The 14,782-nt window shown below is 47.4% G+C and overlaps 1 protein-coding gene across 1 annotated transcript in view; it reads left to right on the top strand.

Moving 5' to 3' along the window:
- The window catches only part of TENT2 (terminal nucleotidyltransferase 2), a 72,203-nt gene that overhangs the window by 35,909 nt on the left and 21,512 nt on the right, over window positions 1-14,782 (top strand). The window contains exons 6-9 of the mRNA XM_073623737.1: window positions 1,579-1,645; window positions 5,569-5,635; window positions 10,756-10,832; window positions 13,614-13,742. Coding sequence (XP_073479838.1) covers window positions 1,579-1,645; window positions 5,569-5,635; window positions 10,756-10,832; window positions 13,614-13,742 — 340 coding nt within the window. The remainder of the gene's footprint in view (window positions 1-1,578; window positions 1,646-5,568; window positions 5,636-10,755; window positions 10,833-13,613; window positions 13,743-14,782) is intronic.

Here is a 14,782-nt window from a genome sequence, read left to right as displayed (position 1 = left end):
GCGGACCACTAACATGTAGTTGACATGCCTTTATATTTACACACAATGATAGTCACCAGTTCTCTGCTCAGGGACCTGTGAGAACCGAGCAATCGGTGGTGTTCGATCGCTCGGTTCTCAGTGTTAGAGGCGCCAGGGGACTGATGCTGCATCCACTTAGGTAAGTATGATTCTAAAAAAAAAAAAAAAAACCCATACATCTCTTATAAGTATGCAGCCAGCAGGTGGACATACCTGCTTTGCCTATGAAAGTTTATTTTATATGAAAGAGGTTTAGTGGGAGAATCCAAAGATGGGTGTGGATCCAACAAAAACTCCAGGGCGTGTTGATCTAACCATCAGAGTCCTCGGGGCATGCAAGTTATTCTAGCCAAGGGATGACTAATTGTACTAAGCACTGCATATACCTGAAATACCACTTTAGGTAGACTAACCCAAAAGAATTAGAACACCTCACACGATTAGAAAATTAAAAATCGAATGGCAGGTAGTTGGTTACTAAAGAATCATACATGTATAGGAAAACAAGCAGTTATCTAGTGTAAATTGACATTTTGTCATTTTTATTCCCTACAGAGAAATGAGAGAGCTGGCATCCTCATTCTAAGAAGGAAGCCTTTTCTATGGCATTCTAGTTGGATGCCTGGAGAACCCTAAAGTGACCCAGACACCAATATCAAATTGAAAAAATAAATAAAGCTGTTGCCTGAAAATAAAAAGATAAATACTTACTTCTCCTGCTGTTTGCAGTGGTTATGCTCTTTTCATCAGGTAACCACGTTTTCAGTTTGATATTGGATACAGGGTTCCTTTAGAAGAAATATTTGCTGAAATATGGCCTGCCATTACTGATCCCTTCTTCTAAAAATGCTAGTTGGATATCATACTGACCCAGTAGTTTTGGTCATGGAGTCGTAGAATCCAGGGTACCTGATCATATGACCTTTCAGTCATATGATCAGCTCTCCTCCAATCACAGAGCTCTGACTTTTGTGTTAAGCAGAAGGAACTCCGCAGGGATCCACAAGGTTTACGCTGCGGCCTGCATTTTAGGATTGTGATTTAAAAAAAAAAAAAAAAAGTGGGCCATGGCTATGCTTAACGTTGCAAAATATAATGGATGAATATAAAAAAAAAAAAAAAAATGCATTCCACATGTTGTGTTATTTAGTCAGATTAAATTCTGTTTTTTAAGCACTCTCAGTAGCAGATTTAATCACTTACTGGTTATAAAGACTCTTTATTTTTAATTCTTGCCAGAGCTCCAGTTGAAGACTGGTGACCGCTGCTCCAGGTTTCCTGATTCAGGGTGGTGCCTTACTATTGCAGTGTCCTCTGGAGCCAACTTTGCATGCTGGAAGTTCAGGGAAGCAGCACTGAGATCAGGAGCCAGCAGTATTGAAATGCTGGAGTAAGAATTTTATTAAGTTGTGGTTGCAAATAACAACTTTAGTTATTAAGAAAATAATAGGCAGGTAAATGTGAAAAGAAAGCACAAAATATTCATATGTACCTGCCAAAAATGTTATACGCAACACCACTTTTCCCCATTGGACATGAAACTTTTGTTTTCGGCAGATGAATCAGAAAACGGAAGCAAGACACATACTCAGCTTACTCCAAAAACATTTCTACACCCGACTTTGTAAGTATCTACAGTTTTTTTTGTTTTGTTTTGTTTTTTCCATGCAAAATTTACCTTCATGCACATATACACTTACCGGCCACTTTATTTGGTACATTTGTACAATTGCTTGGTAAAACAAATTGCTAATCAGCCAATCACATGGCAGCATCTCAATGCATTTAGATGTGAAGACGACTTGCTGAAGTTCAAACCGAGCATCAGAATGGGGAAGAAAGGGGATTTAAGTCACTTTGAACATGACATGGTTGTTGGTACCAGACGGGCTGGTCTGAGTATTTCAAAAACTACTGATCTACTGGGATTTTCACGCACAACTTTTATAGTTGTGCGTATAGGTTTATAGTGAATGGTCCAAAAAAAGAGAAAATATCCAGTGAGTGGCAGTTGTGTGGGTGAAAATGTCTTGTTGGTGTCAGAGGAGAATAGGCAGAGGTTTGAGGTGATAGAAAGGCAACAGTAACTTGAATAACCACTCGTTACAACCAAGGTATGCAGAGAATACCATCTCTGAACGCACAACACATGGAACCTTGAAGCAGATGGGATACAGTAGCAGCAGACCACACCGAGTGCCACTCCTGTTCGCTAAGAACAGGAAACTGAGGCTACAATTCGCACAGGCTCACCAAAATTGGAGGATAAAAGATTGGAAAAACGTTGCCTGGTGTGATTAGCCTCGATTTCAGAGGTAATCTTTTTTTCCCTTTCCATTTCCTTTGCCATGTGTTTACTATGTGACCACGAAAATAAAGCTTTTGGACCCTTTCGCGGAATCCTTGGCGTGCTGATAACATTTCTTCACTTCATTCAGATAGTAGAATTTGGCATAAACAACATGGATCTATCCTGCTTTGCATCAATGCTTCAGGGTAGTGGTGTAATGGTGTGGGGGATATTTTCTTGGCAGACTTTGGGCCCCTTAGTACCAACTGAGCATCGTTTTAAACGCCACGGCCTACCTATTGTTTCTGGCCATGTCCATCCCCTTATGACTACAGTGTACCCATCTTCTGATGGTGACTTCCAGCAGGATAATGCATCATGTCACAAAGCCCAAATCATCTCACCACTGGTTTCTTGAACATGACAATGAGTTCACTGTATTCCAATGGCCTCCACAGTCACCAGATCTCAACCCAATAGAGCACCTTTGGGATGTGGTGGAACAGGAGATTTGCATCATGGATGTGCAGCCGACAAATCTACAGCAACGGTGTGATGCTATCATGTCAATTTGGGCCAAAATCTCTGAGGAACACCTTGTTGAATCTATGCCATGAATAATTTAAGACCGTTCTGAAGGCAAAATGGGTCCAACCAGGTACTAGCAAGGTGTACCTAATAATAAAGTGGCTGGTGAGTGTGTGTATGTGCTAAAAATTGTGTTCACATAAATTGATGGTGTGAATTTATGAATAAGGTGTACACATTGTGTATAGGTGCCTATATTGTGAATATTTAGATATATCAAAATAACAAACTGTGTAAAAAAAAAAAAGAGAGAAAAAAAAACTGTCCTAAATACAATGGCAAAAACTCTTGCACAATTGCAATAATGTGCATATCACAAGGAGACCCCTCACCATTCACTTTTGGGCGTAATCTTACCTTGGGGTTTGACCTTCACTACAAAGGTCTACCGGGCTTATCCCTTTAAATCCAGGCCTAAGCTGTGTGTTCATAGATGAATCCAGTCAACCAGGAATTAGGTAACCCAGCACAAGAAACACAAGGAACTGTATAGTGCTCTGTGTATTGGATTTATTATAAGCGAGGATAAAATGTAATGCACTCGCATACTATAGGTAGTATGTCAAATCCCTGATAGAAATTCCTGTAAAGCACTGACAATTGCCCGATCTCCTCCAACCCACACCTGTACTCTGCTCACTCCAGGATTGCTAGTCCCCTCTCACCGTTTTTTTGTCAATGCTGACGTCATCAGGGGCTCAGAGTGAAGCAATTGCAGCCAGTGTATCTATCTTGCTCCGGCTGTACCAGCAGACTATTTAGCTGTGAAGCTTTAAAACCTTATACACAGGCATAACGAAATACTAATCGTAAAGATCGGCAGCCCCAGTATATAACTATGGAAACACATAAGTGACAATTAGGAGAAAAAAACAATAATACATAAATAGCTTATATATAATTTCCCTCCCCCCTTTCAAAGTTCGTTCCATATAGCTTCTCCTGCACATGTTAAAAATCTAAAATGCATAAAGTTTATAGATATATTAAAATTGCATTAAATCCTAAAATGATGTAAAAAATATATAAACAAACAATATATTAATGAAACCATCTCATAAATCACTAATATAGCAATTAAGGTCTATATTAACATTTAACTATTTGGGACCAATGTATTAGCTTCATGTATCCATTAGGCCTTCCTTTGTGAAAGGGCTCTTTTAAAAAGGTTCTCTTCTCCAATGCTTAAAGGATAAGTTCACCTTTCATAACATGTTATACCAATATTGAGGGTGTAACATGTTACGATTAGACAGGCCCACGCACGTTCCCAATTTTTTTTTTTTTTTTTTTTTACCATTTTAAGGTACTTTATTGGTATCATAATAGGTAATATACGGAGTGACTTAAAACAAAGCAGAATACTTTGATAATAGGTAAAGTAAGCAAGTAGGAGTAGCATTACAGGTAGTGTGTGTATATAGATATAAATATAGATATATATATATATATATATATATATATATATATATATATATATATATATATATATATATATATATATATATCTATATCTCTATATCTCTATCTGTGTATATGTATATAATATGTGTATTCAGACCCCCTTAAATTTTTCACTCTTTGTTATTTTGCAGCCATTTGCTAAAATCATTTAAGTTCATTTTTTTTCCTCAATGTACACACAGCACCCCATATTGACAGAAAAACACAGAATTGTTGACATTTTTGTAGATTTAATAAAAAAGAAAAACTGAAATATCACATGGTCCTAAGTATTCAGACCCTTTGCTCAGTATTTAGTAGAAGCACCCTTTTGATCTAATATATCCATGAGTCTTTTTGGGAAACATGCAACAAGTTCTTCACACCTGGATTTGGGGATCCTCTGCCATTCCTCCTTGCAGATCCTCTCCAGTTCTGTCAGGTTGGATGGTAAACGTTGGTGGACAGACATTTTTAGTAATACAATCAAAAAAACAAAAAAATTCCAGGGGAGTCCAGACAGGTGTGATGGCAATAAACTGGGTAAGTCGCACCTCCCTAATATGACAGCTAGCGGGGATCTTCTCCACATCTGCTGATGGCTGGTGCAATTCTTTACAGGCTCCAAAAAAAAACTGAAAAAAAATTAGCATTCGTTATTTTTGTTCTAAAAAGTGAACTTTATCCTTTTTTTAAAGTGGTTGCAAAGGCTCAAGGTTTTGTGCCTTCATGCATTCCATGCATAAAGTAAGACTCCTCCCTCCCCCCCGCCCCCATCTCAATCCAGCGATGTACTCAGGAGTAGCTGCTCTCCCAGGTCAAATACCACCAAAAGAAAGCTCTATTTGTTGGGAAAAAAAGGACGTCAGTTTTGTTTGGGTACAACGTCGCACAACCGTTCAATTGTCGGTTAAAGCGACACGGTGCTGTATCGCAAAAAATGGCTTGGTCATTGAGCAGCCAATTCTTCGGGGGCTGAAGTGGTTATTGACACTTTAAATGTCTTTTGTACACCCCAAAATGTCAAACCCCCTCCAATATTGCCAATGTTTTTTACGTTCTAAGTACAGAGATGTAAAGGACTGGTATTGTATTTTTAGTCTGCTTTTTTTTGTACCGTTTTAGAATAATATGAACATGTATTGAAATAATTTTAATTTGCCTTCTTTAAATTGTCTACTTTGATAATGACCTGCATGTTTTTATTCATTTAATTTTTTTAGCTTATATTGAAAGACCTCAACTTATCAGAGCAAAAGTGCCAATTGTAAAGTTCAGGGACAAAGTCAGGTAATGCTCGGTTTATGGCTTTGTGAATGCTAGTCTGCTGAAATGCAGCTTTTGTATTTTCCTTTTCAAACTAGAGGATTTAAAAGTCTCATACTGCTAGTAATTATGATGCTTGTTAAGTATATTGTTATAGTGGAACAGTCACTATTGGGCTAATGCAACTTGAGTATTTGGTCTTAAATTATCACTGTCTGCATCATTGGCGGCTGGTGCTCAAAATTTTTGGGGGGGCGCAAACAAACTGAAAGATTCTGAAAAAAAAATCAATTGAAGCCTCATTGTGCCCATCAAACGCAGAGTGCTGTGAACTTTAAAATTAGTATTTGGCATGGGGGGGGGGCAGGGATCTAATCACACGCTGACCTGCTGCAGTGGTGCTGGCCGTGTGTCTGTGCCTCTGCATGCTGGAGAGGGGGGCTCCACCAGGCTGAGTACGGACACACAGGGAATGGGGAGAAGCCTCGCTGTGTGCAGAGCCTTGCAGCTGCTAAGGAAAAGTCAGATCTGTATGGCGGTTACACAGGACTCACTCCTGCTCACCGGACTGTGACAGAAATAGCAGAGCCGCGATGAGCAGGAGGTTGCCACAGACATGCTGTCCTGAGCCTGGTGATAGCTGGCGAGAGGGGAGGAAGAGGCGGGAGGGAAATCCCGAGGACATGTGATTGGTTAAGGATGCGGCGGCCCTGTTCCTTAACAACCAATAATTGCCAGCATTTCACAGAGCTGCTGACATCACTTCCCGTTTACCACTGGCACAGAAAAACCGGAAGTGACGTCTTAACTCTGAGATGACAAAGCACCTGGCCGGGCTGAAGTTGTGCTTGTGGCAGCACAAGAACTACGCCACAAGGCAATTCAAATCTCTGCAAATGAACCGTGTCGTCTGCAATCTCGTGATTGCATAGACGTGGCGCTTCCTATTGTGCACTGTGTCCGGCACCGGAACATAATGCACGTAAAGGACCATTTTTTTTTTTTTTTTTTAAATCTTCTTTTAAAGGGCCTTCATTTTTTATTTTTTTGTTTGTTTTGTGACTGCTGGGTGGGCGGCTCCCGTGCACCCCCTATGGACGGGCGTCCACTGGTCTGCATACTGCCTGATCTCACATGCTGTCTACCAACATCCTGACTGTGTCTAAAGACTGACAGTTGGTAACCAGCAGCTTTCAGGCTGAAAAGACCGGCTAAGGAAGATTAGCGGAATTAAATGCAGTATACTGACCACCTCTCTAATGGTCTGAAGTCTGCAAGGGGTCCATTGTCAGCAGCGGCATCTTCCCTGCAGCTCCTGGGTGCCAGTCTTGGCATGACGTAACACCTGTGCAGGAGTCAGTCATCTCAACACACAGGGACTGTGCCAGTAATTTAAACTGAACCAGGCATGCGCAACTCAGTTTTTTTTTTTATGCCACAGAAGACTGCAAACAGGCAGGTATGTGTATTTTATTGCAGTAGACATTGCTTGTCTCTTCTGCAGTAAATAACCTGCTCGTAAGCTTGTTTTTTTGTTGTTTTTTTTTTCTTCTAAAGGTCATCGGTTCTGCTTTAACCACTTGCCGCATATAACTTACATATAAGGCTGCTCTGCTGCGCAGGATCATGTACCTAGTACCTGTTCCTGCACTTCCGGGTCTGGGGCGCGCGTGTATAATCACAGCGGGAGCAGCTGATCTGCGGGTATGTGGGACCCGATGTCCAACAGCACCCGTTGATGCTTCAGTAAACAAGGCAGATTGTAGTACAGAAGGCATAGATCCTGTGTTCCTGCAAAGGAAGAACACTGATCCATGCCTGCCACTAGTAAAAGCACCTCCCCCACTGCACTGAAACACAGCCTCCGATGTTAAACCCTTCCCAGCCAGTGTCATTAGTACAGTAACAGTGCACATTTTTTAGCACTGATCACTGTATTAGTGTCACTGGTCCCCAAAAAGTGTCAAAAGTGTAAGTTAGTGTCTATGTCCACTGCAATATTGCAGTCCCGCTATAAGTCGCTGATCACAGCCATTCCTAGTTAGATAAAAACAAAAACGCAGAGGTGATCAAATGCCACCAAAAGAAAGCTTTCTTTGTGGGTTAAAAAGGACATCCATTTTATTTGGATAGAGCGTTGCACTACCTGCGCAATTGTCAGTTAAGGTAACGCAGTGCAATATCACAAAAAATGGCCTGGTCATGTAGGGTGTAAATCTTCTGAAGGTCAAGTGGTTAAAGCTAAATAAAGGATAAAATTTAAAAACTCATAAATAAGCAAGCAGAATATTGAATACTAAAGGCTCATTTAAATGGGCGCTGAGACCCCTCCCTCATGCTGAGCCGCTTTTTGCTGCATCTGCATCCACCTCGGAGCTGTGCGCAAGTAGTCCATAGAAGTGGGTGCAGACGCCGTGGCTGCATGTACCCCGTACCAGTTATGGGCTCTCTTTAAACAATTTCCTGACTGCTGCATTTATTTGCTATATATTGGGTGTAATTCTTCAAGCTAGAGGCTAGGTTCACACCTATGCGTTTTCAGTTTTGCATAAACGCACTATAGTCCATTTTAACATGATCTCCTATGGATCACATTCACATGTGTGCGGTTTCAACCGGTGCCTTTTTTGGAAACTATCAGGGACTATTTTTCCCGCAGTAGGTTGCACTTTTCGTTCCATAGACCTCAATAGAAGCACATCAAAAACGCAGTGCTTGTGTTTTTGTTGCGTTTCTGCTTCATTTTTTCTGGTCTCTCTGGCATGACAATAGACGCCTCCCAAAAATGCAAAAAAATAAAAACAGTGGCAAAAAAAAAGCAAAATGCACCAGTAAAAGCTTTAAAATTTTTGAACTCTCCTAAAAATAAGTGACGTTTTGAAAATAAAGGCCTTTTATGCTTGTGTATTACCTCTGTGGATTTAGCCTTATGAGTATTCTAAAAATGTACTGGCAAATTGTCAAACAGTGTATTAAAGAGCCTGATTTTGTTCAAGGCTTGCAATCACAGCAAACCTATATTAACTTCAGTCACCTATGTTTCAAGTGAGTGCTTGAAGGGAAAATGCTAAATTTCAGACAACCTGTAAAACCTTATTCTTCTGCGTTAATGGAGAAATCGTGTTGCTGAGCTAAATAATCAACTCCCCTTTTGACTGACCCTTTTTTCACTTTTGCTTGGATATGAATCCCTTCTCCAAAATCGTGATCCTTATTAGGAAGACGTCTGAAACAAGGTCCGTTTTGGCCACTTTCCACAAAGGATGATTTTTTTTTTTCCCTCTCAGAATGAGAGTGAATTTATTTTTGTTTTCAGGCTTGCTGATAAAAGCAGTTAGATCCACCAGTCTCATTAGGCATTTTGTTCAGAAAAAAAAAGTCAAAGAATTGTCTTTTCAGTGTACCTATCTTGCGCAATTGCCTGCCTTTTCTGCCAAATTCCACCTTTCCTGACCACAATTGTAGACCAGCCCTTACATATGTTGCTTAAAATAAAGCAGATGTAATGAAAAGGTGCAGAGTAGTGTGTTGAGCTGGGCTGCGTCTTTTGTAATCCTTATTATAGACCAGTGGTTCTTAACCTGGGGGTCAGGACACCCTCGGGGGTCGAATGACTATTTGTCAGTGGTCATCGAATCCTGGGCTGTTCCTGAAGCCCGCACCACTCTCCCAGCTTTTTTGCGCAGCCCAGCAGGGCTGTCCCTGGAGCTTGCAGCCGCCCCTTCAGTTCACGGCATGGGTGGGGGGCGGAGACTAGAGGTCATCTGACTGGTGAGGAATGTGAAGTAGGAGGGGCTGGAGGAGACCCTATCTCCTGAGTTTGACATAGGTGTCATTGCTACGAGACACCACAAATACGAAGACACAGTGAGTAACACTACCTGTGATTATAGTTGCCATTAAAAGGCCCCACTACAGTTCTCAGAACAGCAGATGACCTTGATCAAGAGCACCTAAGTTGGCTGATCAGAGCTCCCCCCAGCACTACCACTGATCCCACCCCCCACCAGCACTGCCACTTATTCCATTCCCTCCACCCTCCAAGGAGTAAGAGAAGGAATAAAAATAGAAAATACATGGAAGGGAGAGGAAAAGAGGGGGAGAAACAAAGAAAAAGGGAGAGAGGGATGGGGGGGGGGGGGGGAACAGGAAATTAAGAAAGAGAGAGATAAAAGAGAAAGAAAGGAGAGCAAAGAGAGTGGTATATCCTAAAATGTACCAGAAGGGGTTTTTAATACTGTACGAGTGGAAGGGACTCGGGGAGCACTAAATGTCAGTGGGTTAGGGGCGCAAATTGCTTGTCTTGCTTTGGGTGCTGACAACCCACGCTACGAAAATAATTTTACTGTTAGGGGTCCCCACAACTTGGGAAATTTTATCAAGGGGTCACGGCACTAGAAGGTTTAGAACCACTGTTATAGACAGACCTGATGGTTGGATGCCTTTAAAGCAGTGGTCATCAACCCTGTCCTCAGGGCCCACTAACAGGCCAGGTTTGCAAGATAACCGAAATACATCACAGGTGATATCATTTGCTGCTCAATGATAGCAGTATTCTAGTCTGCATCTCCCCAAGGTAATACATAAACCTGGTCTGTTAGTGGGCCCTGAGGACAGGGTTGATGACCACTGCTTTAAAGAGGAGCTCCAGTCAGACACTGCAGCTACTGACTTTTAGATACGAGGACACTTACCTGTCCAGGGAACCAGAGATGTCCTCAATCGGCTTTGGGTGCAGGCACCGGCATCTTAAGGGACACGAGTTGAATAGTCCCGTAGTCTTCTGGGACCCTATGATGAGTCCCAGAAAGCTGCGTGGGGAGGAAAACAAACCCCCCCCCCCCCCCAAAGAAAACCAAAGTGCCAAATGTAGCAGGTGGGGGGGGGTGCAAACCAGTGGAACTTCCCTTTTGCACAAAGTTGCGCTACTAAATACTTTGACCACTTAGGGCAGATTAGCAATGTATGTGCTCGCTCAAGCCACCGAACGAGACTGTTTCTCTCCACACACCCCTTCCAAAACGGTGGTATCATTTGTTCATTGTCTTCATGTAAACATGAATCTTTGGTAATAAATCAGTGTAATGGCATAAAATGGGTTCTTGTAGAACCATCTTTTACCTTTTTGGTTTTTCTTTTGCTAGTGGTGTGGAGTTTGACTTGAATGTAAACAATGTTGTGGGAATCAGAAACACATTCCTTCTCCGAACCTATGCACAGAGTAAGTAAATTTTTCTCTTCATAAAAGTGAGATCAATGACTGGGCATTATTCCTCCCACTGACACCAGGGGGCGGGACACCATTCCTCCCACTGACACCGGGGGGGGGGGGGGGGCGGGACACCATTCCTCCCACTGACACCGGGGGGGCGGGGCACCATTCCGCCCACTGACACCGGGGGGGCGGGGCACCATTCCGCCCACTGACACCGGGGGGGCGGGGCACCATTCCGCCCACTGACACCGGGGGGGCGGGGCACCATTCCGCCCACTGACACCGGGGGGGCGGGGCACCATTCCGCCCACTGACACCGGGGGGCGGGGCACCATTCCGCCCACTGACACCGGGGGGGCGGGGCACCATTCCGCCCACTGACACCGGGGGGGGCGGGGCACCATTCCGCCCACTGACACCGGGGGGGCGGGGCACCATTCCGCCCACTGACACCGGGGGGGCGGGGCACCATTCCGCCCACTGACACCGGGGGGGCGGGGCACCATTCCGCCCACTGACACCGGGAGGGGCGGGGCACCATTCCTGCCACTGACACCGGGAGGGGCGGGGCACCATTCCTGCCACTGACACCGGGGGGGGCGGGGCACCAGTCCTGCCACTGACACCGGGGGGGGCGGGGCACCAGTCCTGCCACTGACACCGGGGGGGGCGGGGCACCAGTCCTGCCACTGACACCAGGGGGGGCGGGGCACCATTCCTGCCACTGACACCGGGGGGGGCGGGGCACCAGTCCTGCCACTGACACCGGGGGGGGGCGGGGCACCAGTCCTGCCACTGACACCGGGGGGGGGCGGGGCACCAGTCCTGCCACTGACACCGGGGGGGGCGGGGCACCAATTCTGCCACTGACACCGGGGGGGGGCGGGGCACCATTCCTGCCACTGACACCGGGGGGGGCGGGGCACCATTCCTGCCACTGACACCGGGGGGGCGGGGCACCATTCCTGCCACTGACACCGGGGGGGGCGGGGCACCATTCCTGCCACTGACACCGGGGGGGGCGGGGCACCATTCCTGCCACTGACACCGGGGGGGGGCGGGGCACCATTCCTGCCACTGACACCGGGGGGGGCGGGGCACCATTCCTGCCACTGACACCGGGGGGGCGGGGCACCATTCCTGCCACTGACACCGGGGGGGCGGGGCACCAGTCCTGCCACTGACACCGGGGGGGGCGGGGCACCAGTCCTGCCACTGACACCGGGGGGGGCGGGGCACCAGTCCTGCCACTGACACCGGGGGGGGCGGGGCACCAGTCCTGCCACTGACACCGGGGGGGCGGGGCACCAGTCCTGCCACTGACACCGGGGGGGCGGGGCACCATTCCTGCCACTGACACCGGGGGGGGCGGGGCACCATTCCTGCCACTGACACCGGGGGGGGCGGGGCACCATTCCTGCCACTGACACCGGGGGGGGCGGGGCACCATTCCTGCCACTGACACCGGGGGGGGCGGGGCACCATTCCTGCCACTGACACCGGGGGGGGCGGGGCACCATTCCTGCCACTGACACCGGGGGGGGCGGGGCACCATTCCTGCCACTGACACCGGGGGGGGCGGGGCACCATTCCTGCCACTGACACCGGGGGGGGCGGGGCACCATTCCTGCCACTGACACCGGGGGGGGCGGGGCACCATTCCTGCCACTGACACCGGGGGGGGCGGGGCACCATTCCTGCCACTGACACCGGAGGGGGCGGGGCACCATTCCTGCCACTGACACCGGGGGGGGCGGGGCACCATTCCTGCCACTGACACCGGGGGGGGCGGGGCACCATTCCTGCCACTGACACCGGGGGGGCGGGGCACCATTCCTGCCACTGACACCGGGGGGGCGGGGCACCATTCCTGCCACTGACACCGGGGGGGCGGGGCACCATTCCTGCCACTGACACCGGGGGGGCGGGGCACCATTCCTGCCACTGACACCGGGGGGGCGGGGCACCATTCCTGCCACTGACACCGGGGGGGCGGGGCACCATTCCTGCCACTGACACCGGGGGGGCGGGGCACCATTCCTGCCACTGACACCGGGGGGGCGGGGCACCATTCCTGCCACTGACACCGGGGGGGCGGGGCACCATTCCTGCCACTGACACCGGGGGGGCGGGGCACCATTCCTGCCACTGACACCGGGGGGGCGGGGCACCATTCCTGCCACTGACACCGGGGGGGCGGGGCACCATTCCTGCCACTGACACCGGGGGGGCGGGGCACCATTCCTGCCACTGACACCGGGGGGGCGGGGCACCATTCCTGCCACTGACACCGGGGGGGCGGGGCACCATTCCTGCCACTGACACCGGGGGGGCGGGGCACCATTCCTGCCACTGACACCGGGGGGGCGGGGCACCATTCCTGCCACTGACACCGGGGGGGCGGGGCACCATTCCTGCCACTGACACCGGGGGGGCGGGGCACCATTCCTGCCACTGACACCGGGGGGGCGGGGCACCATTCCTGCCACTGACACCGGGGGGGCGGGGCACCATTCCTGCCACTGACACCGGGGGGGCGGGGCACCATTCCTGCCACTGACACCGGGGGGGCGGGGCACCATTCCTGCCACTGACACGGGGGGGGGGCGGGGCGCACCAAAAAGAATTTAGTCAACACTGCCTTCTGTTCCATTGTAAAGCAGCTGCACATGCACAGACAGGTGACTGTACTATAACAGAGTCTTCTCAATATATCCTATGAAATGTATTGATAACGGTGGTAGCAGTTAGTGAAGTTAATCAGACTCTCTCCCTCTGATTTTACAGTAGAGAGCCGTGTTCGTCCTTTAGTTCTGGTTGTTAAGAGGTGGGCAAGTCACCATGGCATAAATGATGCCAGCCGTGGAACCCTGAGCAGCTATAGTCTTGTTTTAATGGTTTTGCACTATTTACAAAGTAAGTAACTCATCTCATTTCTTGGTGTTTTTCGTAGATAAATGTGCACAGCAGGTGCGCTTACTCTGTGCACAGCTTTGTCTGGGAAGTGAAGAGTGTGTTGGCTGGATCTTGTGTGGGCTGAGTCTGATCCTTTTCTCCCTGTGGGCCTGACTGTTACTCACAGCTGTTAACTGACTCTGCAGCAGAACAGTCATCATTAGTGAAGAAAGGCGCTGTTTGCATGATTAGCCATACACAGGAGGCGAAAGGGCTTTGTGGAAAGATGAACAGGGAGTGGGCTAAAATGAGGGGGAAGACATCTCTGCAGAGTCCTAAGCTACCTCTTCATATTGAAATCCTGGATTGCGCTTGTTCAGTGTCTATCAAATTTTCAATATCATTTAAAAGAGGATATAATCATGCAATCTGTATAATTGTGTTCTATATTATTACAATAAACAGTTTATCTTTGTAATCTAGGTCAGGATAATGTGTAGGGTATTGTGCCATTTGCAGTGGCAAGAACCATTTGTGACTATCCTTAACATGGTAGCCCCGTTGAGCACTTCCAAAAAGGGTCTGATAGGTGATATCTACGCTACTCCTATACTGGTTGTGTCCTTCAAGGTATATTTACGATGCGGAGAGGAATGGAGGCAAGGCATGGGTAACACAGATGAGCACAGCTGCATTTGAAGCTGTACTTGCTGTATCTACTCTCTATTGTCAAAAGTATTGGGACACCTGCCTTTACACACACATGAAATATAATGGCATCCCAAGCGTAGGGTTTAATATTAAGTTGGCCAAACCTTTGCAGCTGTAACCGCTTCAACTCCTCTGGGAAGGCTGTCCACAAGGTTAAGGAGTGTCTATGGGAATGTTTGACCATTCTTCCAGAAGCGCATTTGTGAGGTCAGGCACTGATGTTGGATGAGAAGTCATCGCAGTCTCCGCTCTAATTCATTCCAAAGGTGTTCTATCGGGTTGAGGTCAGGACTCTGTGAAGGCCAGTCAAGTTCCTCCACCCCAAACTCGCTCATCCATGTCTTTGTGGA

This window comes from Aquarana catesbeiana, linkage group LG01, assembly GCF_042186555.1.
Source record: "Aquarana catesbeiana isolate 2022-GZ linkage group LG01, ASM4218655v1, whole genome shotgun sequence".
NCBI classification, from domain to species: Eukaryota; Metazoa; Chordata; class Amphibia; order Anura; family Ranidae; genus Aquarana; species Aquarana catesbeiana.
This window is presented reverse-complemented; position numbering and strand designations above follow the sequence as displayed.